The 17,477-nt window shown below is 40.0% G+C and overlaps 1 protein-coding gene across 12 annotated transcripts in view; it reads right to left on the bottom strand.

The window, feature by feature from the left end:
* Positions 1 to 12,446: 12,446 nt before the first annotated feature.
* GPHN (gephyrin) overlaps positions 12,447 to 17,477 on the bottom strand; it is a 535,685-nt gene continuing 530,654 nt past the window's right edge. For all 12 annotated transcript variants that reach the window (XM_070377686.1, XM_070377689.1, XM_070377688.1 and 9 more), the window contains 2 exons: positions 14,563 to 14,659; positions 12,447 to 13,450 (listed from right to left, as the gene is read on the bottom strand). In XM_070377686.1, the coding sequence (XP_070233787.1) occupies positions 13,317 to 13,450; positions 14,563 to 14,659 (231 nt within the window). In that variant the 3' untranslated portion in view covers positions 12,447 to 13,316. The remainder of the gene's footprint in view (positions 13,451 to 14,562; positions 14,660 to 17,477) is intronic.

The raw sequence follows: 17,477 nt of genomic DNA on the forward strand, positions 1-17,477 counted from the left end.
TGTGGCCCTTTCCCAGTGCAGTCATTTATGTGGCTCCCAGAATCCCTGGATATGAGAAAAAAGCCTCCAGAGGGCAAATGATCTCTCAGGGGAACAAGAGCAGCTTGGATCCAGGGCCACCGAGAGGGAGGAGAGAATGAGAGGAAGGAAGGGTTCCAGGGGACTGGCCACCAAGAGCAGGCCTGGCCTCTCGCATCCCCTTTGAACCGTGGAACAAAGGGTGGGATCAGCCAAGGAACAGGAAATGAAATAGACTCTTTTATCTTCTCTGATGTGATAGGATTTTTGAAAATTGTTTGTTGCTAAGCACTTGTTCTGGAAATGCTTTGGTACTTTCGGATTATGCGTATGGCTGGTAAATGTGTGTGAATGTTAACTAGTTTTGCTGTAACTGTGGTTTGAGATTAACACTTTGTACACCAAAGCCCCCATCCCTAATCTCTTCAGTTATCTCAGTTAATTAGTCGGGACAGCAGTATTTAACAATTCCTAAAGTGTATGAATTCTTCTGTGAAACCAGATGTGTGGCTGTGCACGCACACAACACATTTTGTCAGTGCTTCAAAAGCAGGGTCAGCTGCTTACTAGGCTTACTCTTAATACCTAAAGATAGTATTAAAGTTTTGGTATAGCTCTGTCTATATCAATATATATGTATTTCTCTCTCTCTATATATATATCCATAGACATATATACCCTATATCTGTAAAACTAGAAGTTTTAAAATTGCTTCATATATGTAATATATACTAATATTTTCCCATGACATTAAATATCAGTATTTTTTTAAAAAAAACAGCAGTAGTTACTAATCATAGTGTGGACCTGTATGGAACATCACAATCTCCTATAAGATTTACCAGAACAAATTGCACCCAATGGTTCAACTGGTGTTTGGGAAAAGATTTTCCCTCAAAGAGCAGTAGATGACTCTAGGTTCACCCTCTGAAGGGCCCCTGTGCTCTGCTGCGCTTTCTCATGGGGGGATCACGACGAGCAGCCGCTCATAGACCCCAGCGTCTTAGCCAAAGAGCAACCCTTTCAGAAATAATGTGATTAACTCTGGTGATTCACAATAACTCTAAGTTGTGTAGGCTGGGCTTTCACAGGTGGTTTTTGTCTTTCTAATAATTTTATCCATGGATAGGTTTTCCAAATAGTTTTATTGAGATATAATTTATGTACCATCAACTTCACTCATTTAAAGGGTTAGTAAATTCGCTGATTTTTGGTGCGTTTACAGAGTTGTGCAGTTGGCACCATAATCTCCGAATCTTACTTTTAGAACATTTTCATCATCATCCATGGATAACGTTTTAGTCAGGATAAATGTAAAACATGAATAATGCATTTATCTCTCTCTTGGATCACGCTGTGACTGTTGAATTGTCAGAGTGAATCATGTGAACATGGCCCTGATAATGAAAAGTCAGAGCAGAGCTGTTGTGGGGGAAATTGGCAAAAGCTGAATATTAATAAGCTGAACATTTATAGATTCTATGAAAATATTTTAAGAGTAAAAGAAGACTATTTATGCAAATTCTTTATGAAAGTTGATACTATTTTGCTTTACTACTATTACATGTGCAGTAGAGGTCTGTCTACAATATAGAAGTCAAGTAAAAAATAAATTTTAGTATTAAAAATAGCTTAATCACATTAAAGGGTCAATGAATGTATGGATTATGGCTTTACAATAAATATGTGCTGAATTAATGTGTGAATTAAAGCAGAGAAACAAAGTAGGGTTGCTACAGGCCACCGTGGAAACACTAGCGTCATTTCACAGATTCACAGAACGCTTTGTTATATTATATTGTACAAGGATGGTGCATTAGTTTTCACCATCTAAGTTTATATTTTTTCCAATAATCTATGCCTTTCACCAGGCCCATTAAATGTCTTATACATCTAATTAAGCAAGTGAGATACGGAATGATATTACAGAGAAAGTTGTTTTGTGTGTTGTGGAGCGAGGACAACATAAAGGAATCGAGTTCTATTTGAGATGAACCCTACTTTATCCAACCACTTGCAGATTCTTTGCATCCCTTATTTCTTTTAAAAAACCAATATAATATTGTAAAGTGCTGCTGCTGCTGCTGCTAAGTCACTTCAGTCGTGTCCGACTCTGTGCGACCCCATAGACGGCAGCCCACCAGGCTCCCCCGTCCCTGGGATTCTCCAGGCAAGAACACTGGAGTGGGTTGCCATTTCCTTCTCCAATGCATGAAAGTGAAAAGTGAAAGTGAAGTCGCTCAGTCGTGTCCGACTCTTAGCGACCCCATGGACTGCAGCCCACCAGGCTCCTCGGTTCATGGGATTTTCCAGGCAAGAGTACTGGAGTGAGGTGCCATTGCCTTCTCCGATATTGTAAAGTAAAAAATAAGAATAAAAAAAAATAATTAGTGCTTTATCCCCTCAGTTTTTCTTGTTTCTCTTTTTAGTTCCAGTTAAGTGGAGATTAATTCAGCAGATAGTTAAATCAGGTTGTACTTTTCTGCAGAACTATAGTACAGATTTTCATCTGAAAAGTATTGTTGGCTACTTTTAGTAAAACAAAACAGATTCCAAACTAAATCTGATTACAGACCAGAAACCAATGCCAGGATTTTAATGGGGAAACCAAGCACAGAGAAGCAATGAGAAATTGTAACATTTCAGGGATGGAATTACTTCAGCTTTGCTCTAGACTTCCATGATGTCACTAGGACCTCCCCCATCTGGGTAATGTTTCAAGAAAGACCAAGGCCCTATTAGTGCTAAAAATGGTATAGCTATAAGGTCTCTTCACCCTGTGATGGTGATGATGATGTGGTTATTGGTTACTGGGAAATTTCTGGACGTTTGACAGCTTGAGTTTTAATGGAAATTGGGAAGTGGAGAGAGTGGGAGCCAATGTGGAAGTGGTTTTGGTAGTTCTTCTGACCACTGAAATCAGAGAGGGTTTCTATAAATGTCCCTGAAAATGTTCTACGTGTTGGCTGCTTACTACTTTCATGGAGGCTTTGCCCTACCCTCACTGGCATTTGATTCTAAAACATTTTCAAAGCTGCACCAAAGCTGAAAGAATTCCACAGTGAACACCCAGGTACTGACATGTAGATTCTCCGTCTTTTCCTTGTGTGAGTGTTGTTTCTGTAATTATGTGAAAGCTCTTGAATGATAGGTTTACCTGTCACATATTGGAGCTGGTCTCTGTAATACTACTCGGCGCTTGGAGATTCATTCCTTGTAGCACTTTGAAGCAAAGCATTTACTTAGATTTCCCCCCAAGATTCTTAACACAGTAATAAACGCATTTTTAGATTGGTCCATCAAAATCCTAGGTTGCGATTGTAGTTGAATCTGAGATGATCTAACTGTTATGGGCCCCCTCTCTTCTGACAATGTGGCTCCAACGAACCTTTCAGCTTTGAACAGAAAAACCCTGTGTTCCAGATCTCTCCCATTTGAATGATCTAAAACGACTATCTCCATAAACTCATTCAATTCAGTCACTTGTGGGAGAAAACCGGGGTAACAGTTTGAAAAATCAGAATTTAACAATCATCCAGAAAACTTGTTTTAAACAAAGTCTCAAATTATGTTTAAGAAGTTCAACAGGTATTAAGAATCTGAGATTTCTTGTTTGTTCCAGTTGAAACCAGAAGGAAATGAAACTATAAAGGAAAAGGCAAAGACGGAAAGAGGGTAGACATTTTGTTCTCCCTCAGGTTCACACTAAAGTAGCCGGAAGCAGGCAGTCACTTACTGTGGAGAAGTGAGGATGAATTAGATCTCTGGAGATCTCCTGGATGTCTACTAGGAGAATAGTCTCCAAACAGCACGTTTTCAACTCTTCTCACATTTCTTTGGCAGAAGGTGCTTTCAGTCTACTGGGCAGGCAACTAACCACTTAGTAAAGAACACAGGAGGCCAGGCTGCCCTGGCATTGTTCTCAGGCTCCCGCATCATAAACAGCTGACATCGTCTCTGAAGTAAGAGCAGAGCAGCCCTGAAAGTAGCCCCTGGGCTTAGATGTGGCCAGCACTCCTGGGGAGCCCGCACAGCTCCGGAGCTGCAGTTCTAGTTGCTGTGTGAAGATTTCAGAGGCTTCCTGGAGAGAGAAGACCATTTAGTCACAGGATCACCATGGAAAAGACACCGTTCGGAGGAGTTGAAAACACTATCATTTATCATTCAAGTGATAATTTGTCCTTCGATCTAACTACATCCCAATTTTCAGAGACCTTAAACATACTAATATTTAGGCCACTTTGAGCTTCTGTGAAGAAAAACTTCAAAAGAAGGTGATATTCTTAGAGGGCAGAAGCCTCTTTATACCTCAGTTCAGTTTAGTCTCTCAGTTGTGTCCAACTCTTTGTGATCCCATGAACTGCAGCATGCCAGACCTCCCTGTCTATCACCAACTCCCAGAGTTTACTCAGACTCATGTCTATCGAGCTGGTGATGCCATCCAGCCATCTCATCCTCTGTCGTCCCCTTTTCCTTCCGCCTTCAATCTTTCCCAGCATCGGGGGTCTTTTCCAATGAGTCAACTCTTCACATGAGGTGGCCAAAGTATTGGAGTTTCAGCTTTAGCATCAGTCCTTCCAATGAACACCCAGGACTGATCTCCTTTAGGATGGACTGGTTGGATCTCCTTGCAGTCCAAGGGACTCTCAAGAGTCTTCTCCAACACCACAGTTCAAAAGCATCAATTCTTTAGCACTCAGCTTTCTTTATAGTCCAACTCTCACATCCATACATGACCACTGGAAAAACCAGTGTTTTTCCTTTGTTGGAAAAGTAATGTTTCCGCTTTTTAATAGGCTGTCTAGGTTGGTCATAACTTTTCTTCCAAGGAGTAAGCATCTTTTACTTTCATAAAGCATCTTTATACCTCAGCTTCTAGTACATTCTGACCCAGGCTGTGGCAGGCACCCAACCCAGCAATTGTTTGTTGGATGAACGAATGAATGTAATGAAGCACACGGCATCTCTCTCTGAAGATCTCCTCCCTCTTGAAGAAACGTGATTATTTGTCTTTGCTTTTCTGTGTGGCTTTCCTGTCAGACTGTCCTTCTTCACCTTTGCGTTATGGTTGAGGGCTGCAGGTGCTCACCCGTCTAGCCACCTGCTCACCTGCTCCTGAGGATGGAAGAGCATAAGTGGGATAGTAACCAATCACTCAGGATTGGAGGGTGTTACCTCGGTGAATTCACTTCACTTGGGTCACCATATTGCAGGCTCAAACACTTGCTTTGCACAGAGAACATTCAGTCTCTCAGAATAAATATCATCTGAGTTTTTGAGTGGATAATAGGGTTCCTATTTCCTTAAGAACTGTTTAACTTCCATTTGGGACCAGGTGCTGGGGTCAGGGAGATTACAGCATCTACTCCCATAGGATATATATCGGGGCAGCTTTCCCAGAATTGAGGACTGGATGTATCATTGGGGTGTCTACTGGTAATATCTTTCCATGTATAACTGGCTCAGTGTGCCAACAAGGACAGCCTCTTCATGTGCGAGATCAAAGGATTTCCTGTTATTTTTGCCTCAGACACTCCCTTTCCTGCTTCTATCCTGAATGTCCCCTTCTGGATGGACAAACTCTTCTTCTAATTGTATGAGTATCATTGGCTAGATTTCTTGTCACTCATTTCTTCATTCAGCATATTTGTTGCATGATCACTGGCCATTTTCTGTGCTTCCTGCATCAGGGCCAGGAAACATTTTTGCATAAATCTGATCTCACCTCTTCCATGTTGTTACTAATTCTGATGTCTTGATGAAATGCTTCCTTTCTCACTTCCTTTTTTTTTTTCCTACCAATATCTTACAAACGTGAAGAAATAGCAAAGGAGGGAAATAAAAATCATGGTATGTTTTAAATATTCATCTTTAAAAATTAATGTTTTCTAACATGCACAGAGTACTAAATCATACTTACAACTGTCCTTGGAGATGATGCCATAGTTCTGAGTTCGAGGAACTCTGCTGAAGTGAGGTCCATGCCAATTAGCCTTCTGCCCTTGTCCCTCATGAGATGTGCCCACTTGCTCATGCCTGCGTGGGGTCCCCTCTGCTGCATGCTCTAAGCATGGGATATGAAGTTTTCTTTTCAGCTTCTGTCTCTGGCTCCCTGCTGAGTACTATCCAAGGTCACTTCTGTCGGTAAGTTTAGTGACGAGTACCTACTATTTCCTAGGCACCCTATCAAGCTGGGGCTATAGAGGTGAACAGTCTCTGCCATCAAGTGGAGGAGGGGTGGTGCCAACGGGGTGCAGTGAGAAGTAGAAGCACAGAGACGGGCCGCTGAGTCCAATCTGGGGATTTAGGGAAGGGTTTCTGGAAGAGTTAGTGTCCAAGGTTAATCTTGAAAGATTAGCAGCCTGAGCAAAGGCACTGAGGCATAAAATGACACGGCTTGAAGGGGATACTGCAAATGGTTTGGTGTTAAGTGAAGCGGGAGGGGGGAAATGAAAGTGGATGACGGAGGGGCTAGATCATGGAGGACTTTAACTGCCCCGACTGGGGCTTGGACTTCATTTGTTGCAGCAGTTTTCTCATAAGGAGTTTTAGTACAGAGAGATTTATGCTCTGGATCAATCACTTTGGTAGCAGCGTGAAGGGTGAATTCGGGGAGGGCGATTCCAGAGGCGTACAGATGAAGATGGCAGCAGTGGGACTAGAAATGAGTGGGTTAATGTAGGAACTATTAGTAGAGTTGACAGAACTTAGTGACTAATCAGATGTGGGAAGTGAGAAGAAAGAATGACTCAGAGGTTTCTGGTTTGGGAAACTTGGGTAAATGGTGGTGCCATTAACCAGGAAATAAAATACAGGCAGAGGAACAGGTGTAGGAGGCAGGGAGGGTGGGTTCCGTGTGTGCAGGAGCCCCTGTCTAGAGTGGGGCCTTGTATTCAACAGGTGTTTACTAAATAAGTCTTGTTTTCTTTTAAACCTTCAGCGGCTTCCCATGCTATCAGGCTATTTGACATATATCATAACACCCAAGAGCCTATACACGTGTGGGCATGATCTTGCTTCATCCTGGCTTCAGTTGTCTCCAGCTATATTTTATATCCCGCCCCCTCCCTCATCATGCTTCAGTCTCCTTTCTGGAGTTGTATTCTTTAAGCCCTTTCCTCTGCCTGAATGCTTTTCTCTCAGTTAACATGAGGTGCTTATTTTCTGCTCTGAGCTCAAATATCACCTGCTTAGAGAACCCTTTCCTCAGTTCCTGGACAAGTGACTGCCTCCCAGCGCCAAATCCACCACTGTATTCCACAGTGCTGAATACAGAGCTGGGGCTGGAACTGGAAGCTGGGGCTGGAGCTCAGCTAACTACATTTCTCCTTTTTCTTTGCCAGCTGGCTTCCTGCTAGGTTCAACAATAGGCTGCATTAGACTACAGGGAACTTGGAAAGCAGAGGGTGGGAAGAAGGGACTTATGTTCCTTCCGGATTGTTTTTTGATTCTCTGCGTGTCACCCTGGCAATGGCAACTGGTTCTAGCTATTCAACATCTGGGCAGTGCCCTTTCCTTGGAGGGTTGAGCCCTACCTCCCAGGGATCTGACCTATGAGCTTCCAGATTCTGATAATGCTAACCTTTTCCTCCTATCTCCCCAGCCCTAGCTGTGCTATCTGCTTCCCAGAGTTATTATCTCTGACATCTCAGAGTTTCCTTTGTGCTTTTCCAGATGTCCAACACAAATTTAACTTAGTGCTCCTACACTGAAGTCTCAGTGTGAGTTCTGCCTTTCTTAACTGCTGGACCCTGACACTACTGAAGATGATTCAGGCCTCCATCCAGCTACTTTCTAACATATAACAGGATTTTCTTCATAGACTTCTCATAATCTGTATTTACATTTTTTTTGCTTTTTCATCATGTCTCCTTTTGGATACTAGAGTTTTTGTCTCATTTATTATTGTATTCCTGGAGTCTATCATGGAGTCTGGCATACTGTAGGAACTTAATATATGCTTGTTAAAGAAATTATTGAATTATTACAAAAGACTACAGGAGAAATATTGCTGACTGTAAAAAAATAGCCAGACTTGAGCAATTTTTTAACCTCTTGGTTAAAAAATTAATGAACTCTATAATAATGCAACTCTATAACAGAGAGTGGAGGCCCATGCTTCTTATAAGGCTGTTAGAATACAATGCATTATTTAACACAGATCCATCATCACTGGGATAACAAGATACACAATTTATTTTCTTTGAATTTTATACTTACATAAATCCCCACTTTCTGTAACTAGGAATGATAATAACTTACCTATTAGGGTTTCATGAAGATCAGGAGTTAGTTATGGGTTAGATCCAGAAAATTTTGTTGGTTAGAAAATAACTTCAAAAATAAAAGCCAACCAAAGAATCAACTTGCTGTAACATGCAACATCACTTAATAGCATTTATTTTACAATCTTTTATTTAAATATCAACTATAATACTAAGACAATCAATCATAATATGCCATATGTGCATAATTCTAAAATGTTCAGTTGCTCAATCGTGTCCAACTGTTTGCAACCCCATGGACTGCAGAACACCAGGCTTCCCGGTCCTTCACCATCTTCCAGAGCTTGCTCAAACTCATGTCCATCGAGTCAGTGATGCCATCCAACCATCTCATCCTCTGTCGTCCCCTTGTCGTCCTGCCTTCAATCTTTCCCAGTATCAGGGTCTTTTCTAATGAGTCAGCTCTTCACATCAGGTGGCCAAAGTACTGAAGCTTCAGTTTCAGCATCAGTCTTCCTAAGGAATATTGAGGACTGATTTCCTTTAGGATGGACTGGTTTAATCTCCTTGCAGTCCAAGGGACTCTCAAGAGTCTTCTGCAACACCACATTCAAAAGCATGATGGTCCAACTCTCACATCCATACATGACCACTGGAAAAACCACAGCCTTGACTAGATGGACATTTATTGGCAAAGTAATGTCTCTGCTTTTTAATGTGCTGTCTAGGTTGGTCATAGTTTTTCTTCCAAGGAGCAAGCATCTTTTAACTTCATGGCTGCAGTCACCATCTGCACTGATTTTAGAGCCCAAGAAAATAAAGTCTGTCACTGTTTCCATTGTTTCCCCATCTATTTGCCATGAAGTGATGGGACTGAATGCCATGATCTTCGTTTTTTGAATGTTGAGTTTTAAGCCAGTTTTTTCATTCTCTTCTTTTACCTTCATCAAGATGCTCTTCATTTCCTCTTCGCTTTCTGCCATAAGGGTGATGTCATCTGCATATCTGAGGTTATTGATATTTCTCCTGGCAATGTTGATTCCAACCTGTGCTTCATCCAGCCTGGCATTTGGCATTCTAAATTAATTTTGCTCAAATAAATGCAAATAGATTATATGACATGGACTTTCCCTGTGCCAAGTGGAACAATCGATCTTTAACTTTACAATTAAATTTGCCTTGAATCTACTTCAAATGTGTATTTTATTATTTTTTTTTACCTTCTCTAACTCAGAAGGAAGAATGTTCCTTTCCTTCTCCAGCCTAAATGGGCCATCAGGATCCTTAAATGCAACTCTTCCTTCCTCTTCTTTCTCCACCTGGAACCGTACTCTCAGATTTTTAATATGCCCACTACTATTGTTTCTCCTTTCTCAGAACTCACAAACAAAAATCTTTCCCCATCTTGTTACTGGTTCAAGCCACCATGCTGTGCCTGTCTTTCTTTTCTCATGCCCACGTTTCAAATAATTCAGTCATGATTTCTATTTTGCTATCTGGTTTTTGCCTTTCACTCAGGATTGAAATTGCACTCTTGTAGCTCACAAATGATTGCCTGATCAGTAGATTCTTTTGAGCCCTCATCCTTCTTGACATTTCTTTTTGACAGTTGATTATTCTTCCTGGTGACTCAGAGGTAAAGAATCTGTCTGCAATGCAGGAGACCTGGGTTCCATCCCTGGGTCGGGAAGATCTCCTGGAGAAGGAAATGGTTACCCACTCCAGAATTTCATGGGCAGAGTGGCCTGGTAGGCTACAGTCAGTGGGGTTGCAAAGAGTCGGACACGACCTAGCAACTAACACACATCCTTCCTTCTTGAAACTCTCTTCCCTGGTTTTGGGATATTACAGCACCCTGTTTCATCTGTTCTACAGTTTTTCCTTTCATTCCATTCATGGCTTTTTCCAGCAACACTCCAAAATAAGATGCTCCGCAAGCCTGTCCTGTTGGCAAGTCCTGTTTTGATAAACTTTCCTATTTACTCTTACATTTCAAATATCACCTTTACATGAGTGATCCCCAAGATTACATTCAGCCAGCATCTCTTTTGTGAAATCCTAACCTATATTTTCAAATGCCAACAGGACATGGCGACCTTAGTGCTCCTCTAGCATCTCAAACACATGTCTAAACTTAGCAGCTCCTGCAGAAAATCCACTTCTCTGACTTTATTTTTTGGTTAATTGTTGAACATGTTCCCAGTCAGCCATGACAAGAGACTGTGAATCATGTCTTCTTTGTCTAACTTCCTTTCCTAAACTTTCCATCACTTACAAAATTCTTTCGATTTTTCCTGTTCAAAGGTGCTTTCAGCTGTCATGACCTTCCCATCACCATCACCTCCACCACTATAGTTAAGGCTGTCATCACTCTTCACCTGCACAATCACGATCAGTTCTTAACTGGTGTCTCTCTTCAGTTTTTCCCCCAATCCAGTCTATCCTATTCAATGCTGCCAGAGCAAATTTTCCCAAAAAAAAAAAAAAAAAAAAAGGCTCTGATCCTAATACTTCCCTGATGAAGAATCTCTAATGGTCTAATTGTCTCTAGATAATCTAGACTCCTTACCCTGGCACTTGAGAACTTCATAGTATGAGCCTCAAACATGTACTTTTTGGTCTTACAAATATATCAGTTTTCTGTTTCTATGGCTGAGTTTTTAGGAATATGGTTTCTGAAGCCAGGTTGTTAAGTCTGAATCCTGGCTCCTCCTCTTATTAGCTGTGTCACCATGGACAAGTTCCTTAACCTCTCTGTGCCTCAGTTTTCTCCTTATAATAGGAAGAGTAACACAGCGTCACTGTGAAAATGAAACATATGAAGAACACTTAGAAAAGTGAATGGCACGTAGTGAGCTCTGTATAATGTGTTTCATGGAACAAATAGTTACATACACCTACACTTATGTACATATGTCAGAAACTCTAAGGACTTGGGGATGTCAGTAAACAAAACAAACAAAAATCATTACCCTTGTGGGTCTTACATTCTGTAATAAAAATAAAAATTATTATTAATTATACATAATTCTATTTTTGGAATACCCTCTTTCTGCATTATTCTTACCCCTTGAAATCTTAAAAGGTTCCCATCCGAACACCTCCAACTCTTTAAATCTGAATTACATTAACAGCATTTATCGCATTCTACAATTCTATCATGTACCATGAAATATCAAACACATCAAATATTATGCTTACTTGCACATGTTTTTTAAATCTTTCTTGACAGAGTATAATGTCAGCTTTATCCCTATTCATCCTTGTAAAACTCAAGCACACAGTACATGGTTCATAGATGTTTCTTGGATGAATGGAGGTAAAGAACTCTTTGCATGGGTTTTCACTTGACCTCAATTGACCTTATCTTTTTAAATTGAAAATGTACATTTAAAATATAGAACCTTTTATTTTCAACTTTGGAAATATCAAGTATCACTATCAAATATTTATTGTTCACAACTTGACTTTATTCATCACCATCACTTAGCTTCTGGTTCACTAGTAAACTAAGTTTGTTGTTTGGTTTACTAACTATACTCTATAGCATGTTAATGTCCCAGGTTACCACTGTTTGAAAAGTGCCCTTAAGTTTTTGTTAAAGAAGACATTGTGGACAGCATATATTTTAATTGTTGTATTTTCTGTGGTCATACAGATTTTCCCCATTTCTTACTTCTGATCATGATAAAAAAAAGTCCAGGTACTCACTGGAAATTTTTTGGTCCATTACTTATTTTCCCTCCTATTCCAAAAAACTGTAGATGTTTGATTTGTTTCTATGACATCTGAAAGAAAAATTTAGTTTCTCCAGCTATGGCTGGGAAGACCAGAACAACTGCAGGTTCTTCCCTACTTTCTTAGTCTATATTTGTACAATGCTACAGTAATATATAGACTGATGCTGCTAAGTCACTTCAGTCATGTCCGACTCTGTGCGACCCCATAGACGGCAACCCACTAGGCTCCCCCATCTCTGGGATTCTCCAGCCAAGAACACTGGAGTGGGTTGCCATTTCCTTCTCCAATGCATGAGAGTGAAAAGTGAAAGTGAAGTCGCTCAGTCGTTTAAAAAAAAACTCCTTTATACCACTTTACCTTGCTAAGCCATCTTAACTACTGCTTTTATCCAAGCAGCACCCCATCAGAATGGCATGATAATCTTCTCTCTCTTCTTCTAAATAACAAGGCCAACACAATGGATTTTAAATAATGACCAAGGATTTTTTTTATTCATTAAGTTTCAGTATCATTACAGAAAATGTTATGGTACAGAGTTGTTTAACATTGTTTTTTCTTTGCTCTTGATTTCCACATGAATGCTGGTAACACTAATATCTGTACAAGATCAGTCTTTGATTTAATTTTTTGTTCTGTACAATTTTAAATGTATTGGTTAAAAAGGCTGTCAGCACTTAAGGAAGCATTTTTTCCCCCAGTTTGTTTGTTCAAATAAAAGGTATCCAGTTACTGCCCAAGAGTACTGTGCCACGAGGCTACTGGGACGAGAGACGCTCCTCCCCGGATGCTCTGCGGGGATGGCGCTCCTTGAGGCAGGGCGGGCCGCCACCCAGTCACTCTTTGTTTGGCACTGTGCACATAAACACGAGATACATGATAAAGAACAAGCAGAAGCTCTCCGTAAAGCAGTTATGAAGCGTACTAAGAAGGGAAATTCAAGTGTTGCCTACGCTAGTATAAATAAGCAGACAGCCTTGATTTAAGAGCATAAGTAGTTGTATTTTAAAGATGAGAAAAACACAAGTTCTGCAGGCACCTACCGCTGTCTACTAAAAGCTATCGCTATCAGACCTAGCATTGAACACACAAAGCAATTTGCAAGAAAGGAAAAATTTGCTTTGATATAATCAGAATAGAGTTGTCTGTTAAGATTTATTTTTAGGTGTTTTTTTCTTTAAAAGGTATTTAAATTCTTTTGAAATATAGTTCAAGATGTTGACTATACAGATTAACTTTTATCCAAATCAGAAAAACTAGCTGTGCCGTTGCATATTACAGGATACAGTCAATGATATGTGGACATGCATCAAAGCTTTCTCCCACTGGTGACCATCATAGCCGTCCGATGACCATGACGTCCACCACCTCGCCCTTGTGGAGCTCCACGTACTGCTCTGTCTTTGGAGGAAGCATCAATAATCCGTTGGCGCTGCGCATGCTCATCAGACGGCTGCTCATCTGATTACCTAGGAGGAAATACCTTATTACAGTGGCAGCAGCATCACAGTGTATGCACGTGGAGCCCTTGTAGTTCTTCTCAAAATAAAAACTGATGAACAGAAACGCAGGTCTTCAAGAGGAAGAAAGATGATCCGACTTCCCAGATTCTTTTTCAGGTGACCTAGCTACTGTATCCTACTACCTTCTCATTGAACTTTAAAAAATAAACATTACAAAATATTGTTTAAGAGACAGAAATCAAAATTTTTACAGCACTGTGGAAAAGGCCACTGAATTTCTCAATTCAGGCTAACGTGTGATGTGTGTCTAAAAGAGAGGCTTTTAAAACCTATTAAAATAATTATGATAATAACAGCAGTGGCTACCATTTCTTTTGTATTTACTTAAGTACCAGACAAGGTGGTAGGCATTTTACTCAACTACTTTATTTAATTCTCGACACCTCAAAAGAGGTTAGGTAACTTGCCTATGGTCCTACTAACTAGATGGTGGCCAATTTGCAAGCAATCTCTGATGACAAAGCCCATGTACTTACTCACTGTGCTAACTGATGTTTGCACTTAATAGGATCTTTGTTTAAATTTTTTCTGGAATTGCATCAAAAGTCAGGTAAAATATGACTAGAGGAGTTGGGGATAAAAATTTAAAGTCTACGGCAGGTAACTATAGAACTCAATTAGCAAAGTTGATTTCTGAGTCCTTAGAACTTACCAATATCTAGAGTATAGTAAAGGCTACAGAGAATCACAGTCTATTTGGGCTTTAATGTCACATTTCAGCGTGACATAGCCATAGTCCCTTCCTTTTCCTAAAACCAAAGTTGTGCTTAGAATTTATTGGTTGAACAAACAGATAAAAATCTTCTGTAATTCTAGATTTGTATTTCAAACGGTTGTCTAGAAATACAGTTCCAAGGAATAACTGAACAATTATTAGTCTTTTCTACTCTTGTCCTGCTATGTCACACTGTTTAGGAATAACTTAACATCTAATCTCTCAAAAGGGAAAATATACAATAATTACAAAATTAGGTATACTCAAGGAAGGAGGTTATACATAAATTTGTGTTTTAACAGAATGGGTGCAAAGAGATGCCTGCAAGGTATGAATGACCAACCTGTGCTCTGTGCCCAAGGCAGTGGTTCTTGGTGATGCCAAGTCAGTATACACCGATGGTATTCTGGGCGAGGATCCAGTTTTACATCACATGATAACTACAGGAAAAAGAGGAAAGGAAAACAAACTCAATCACTCTTAAACTTGACCATTTCTTAAAGCTACAGGGTGGTGGTGGTCGTGCAAAGAGCGCAATGGACTGGGAATAGCCTGGCATCCCGCGGTCTCCACCACAGCCACCTTACGTTCTTAATACAGGAAGTCCAGAGGTTGGGTTGCTCTGGTAAAAACAGAAAAGAAGGCCAAGAAGTTGGTATTTGCAGTAGGGAAAAGGGTAGATGAAAAATACAAAGTCTATTTTTGAAGTCTAATTTGCCCTATGAATTGAGAAATTAAGGCAGATATTTTAATATCGAAAATAAAGGAGGTAGACCTCAACAAACAAGCTCAATATACATTTATCTCCCTATCCATCCATTTGTCCATCTATCCATCCATCCATCAAACAGATTTATTGAGGTGCTACTTTAGCAACTCATTCATATACTTATCTTTAATATAAAAGGGATACTTTCATTTTTTAAATTTTCACTGGAGTGCAACTAATTTACAGTGTTGTGTTAGTTTCAGGTGTAAAACAAAACAAATCAGTTACACATATATCTCCTCATGTTTAGACTCATTTCCATGTAGGCCGTTACAGAGTATGGAGCAGAGTTCCCTGCGCTATACAGTAGGTCCTTACTGTCTTATATATACTAGATACAGAGTAGTGTGTATAGGTCGTCCCAATCTTCCAATTTATCCCTTCCCTCTCCTTACTCTCTGGTGAGCTTCCCTGGTGGTTCACTGGTAAAGAACCTCTTGCCAATGCAGGAGACATGGGTTTGATCCCCGGGTTGGGAAGATTCCTTGCAGAAGGAAATGGCAACTCACTCCAGTATTTTTGCCTGGGAAATCCCACAGATAGAGATCGCAAAAGAGGTGGCTACAACTTAGCAACTAAACAACAAGAACACAACCTCCTTACTCCCTGGTAATCATAAGCTTGTTTTCTACATCTGTAAGTCTATTTATGTTTTGTAGGTAAGTTCATTTGTACTTTTTTTAGGTTCCACATATAAGTGATGCCATGATATTTGTCTTTCTCTGTCTGACTTACTTAACTCAGTATGATAATCTATAGGTTTATCCATGTTGCTACAAATGGCGTTATTCCATTCTTTTTATGAAAGAGTAATATTTCACAGTGTATTAAAAAGCAGAGACATTACTTTGCCAACAAAGGTCCATACAGTCAAAGCTATGGTTTTTCAGTAGTCACATATGGATATGAGATTTAGACCATAAAGAAGGCTGAGTGTAGAATCGATGCTTCTGAATTGTGGTGTTGGAGGAGACTCTTGAGAGTCCCTTAAACTGCAAGGAGATCAAATTAGTCAATCCTAAAGGAAATCAATCCTGAATATTCATTGGAAGGACTGATGCTGAAGCTGAAGCTCCAATACTTTGGCCACCTGACACAACTCATTAGAAAAGACCCTGAGGCTAGGAAAGATTGAAGGCAGGAGAAGAAGGGGACAATAGAGGGCGAGATAATTGGATGGCAAACTGACTCGATGGACATGAGTTTGAGCTAGCTCCGGGAGATGGTGAGGGACAGGGAGGCCTGGCGTGCTGCAGTCCATGGGGTCGCAAAGGGTCGCACACGGCTGAGTGACTGAACAACAATAATTATTCTAATTAGACTTTCTCTCTGGAATCCAGACTAAAAGTCAATTCAAGGGTGTTTCTCCTTAATTAAATCACACTCAACTCTTTCATGTTCCTTATGTTTATATGCTACTTCATATCTACTGAGGGGGTAACTTGCCCTTGTTCCTAATTTATTCTGTGCTTACCTGAGGACAAAAATCTCTGTCTTTCAACCTCTCCCCATGGGTGTGTGTTCTCCAGTTCCAAACCATAAGAACTATCACATGGTTGTGTCATTTGCTACATGTTTAAGCTTCTCCCCCCAGTGGCACTGACTGACCGGCTCATGGACGGCAGTGCAGTGGAGCAAATACTAGGCTGTGAAGATACCAGCAGCTACTCCCAGTCTTAGTGTTAACTGGTGTGCTGTACTGGAAAGCTATTTTGCTTTTCCATACCTGTTTGTTCATCTACAAAATGGGATTGTTTGTTTTAAAGGAGTATATTTATGTTAATTTAAGAAATAAGAACTGCATCAATTTGAAGTGAATGAATTTTTTTCACAGCCTCACAAAGACCTGTTCCTTTTGTAGCAAGAGATGAAGCTAATCAGGTTTTTGTGGTATTTTACTGAATTGCAGAATACTTTATTCACTAATATATTTAGTTGTACTGACATTATAGTTCTGGTATATTACATCAGTTAGCTGCAGCTTAAGAAAGCACCTATTTACTATGAGCATCAGTGCTTAAAACAATGATGTTCCACGAGTAAATATACACATATATTTTGGTGTAAGAACATTGCAAATTGTGGATGTTTTACTTTTTTTCCACTCATTCGAAATTGGGCAGTGAGCTATAGACTAGGAGTCCTCTGCTTTCTTTGAGTATTTTTCTGGTGCATAGTAGTCACCCAAGAGATAAAATTGTATTATTTGGTGTGGTATTATATGGTATGCTCTACATGTAAATATCTAATGGAGAGAATTAGAAAAGGAAAAAAAGAAAGGTCAATGAAATGAAATGAAAAGCCACAGACTGGGAGAAAATACTTGTACAAAGCATGCCTGATAAAGACCTGTTATCCAAAATAAACAACAAATTCTTAAAACTCATGAACAATCCAATTATAAACTGGGCAAAAGAACTGAGCACCATATCAACGAAGATACACATATGAGAAGTAAGCATATGAAAAAATGTTCAACATCATACAGG

Source organism: Bos mutus, chromosome 10, assembly GCF_027580195.1.
Source record: "Bos mutus isolate GX-2022 chromosome 10, NWIPB_WYAK_1.1, whole genome shotgun sequence".
In the NCBI taxonomy this organism is placed as follows: domain Eukaryota; kingdom Metazoa; phylum Chordata; class Mammalia; order Artiodactyla; family Bovidae; genus Bos; species Bos mutus.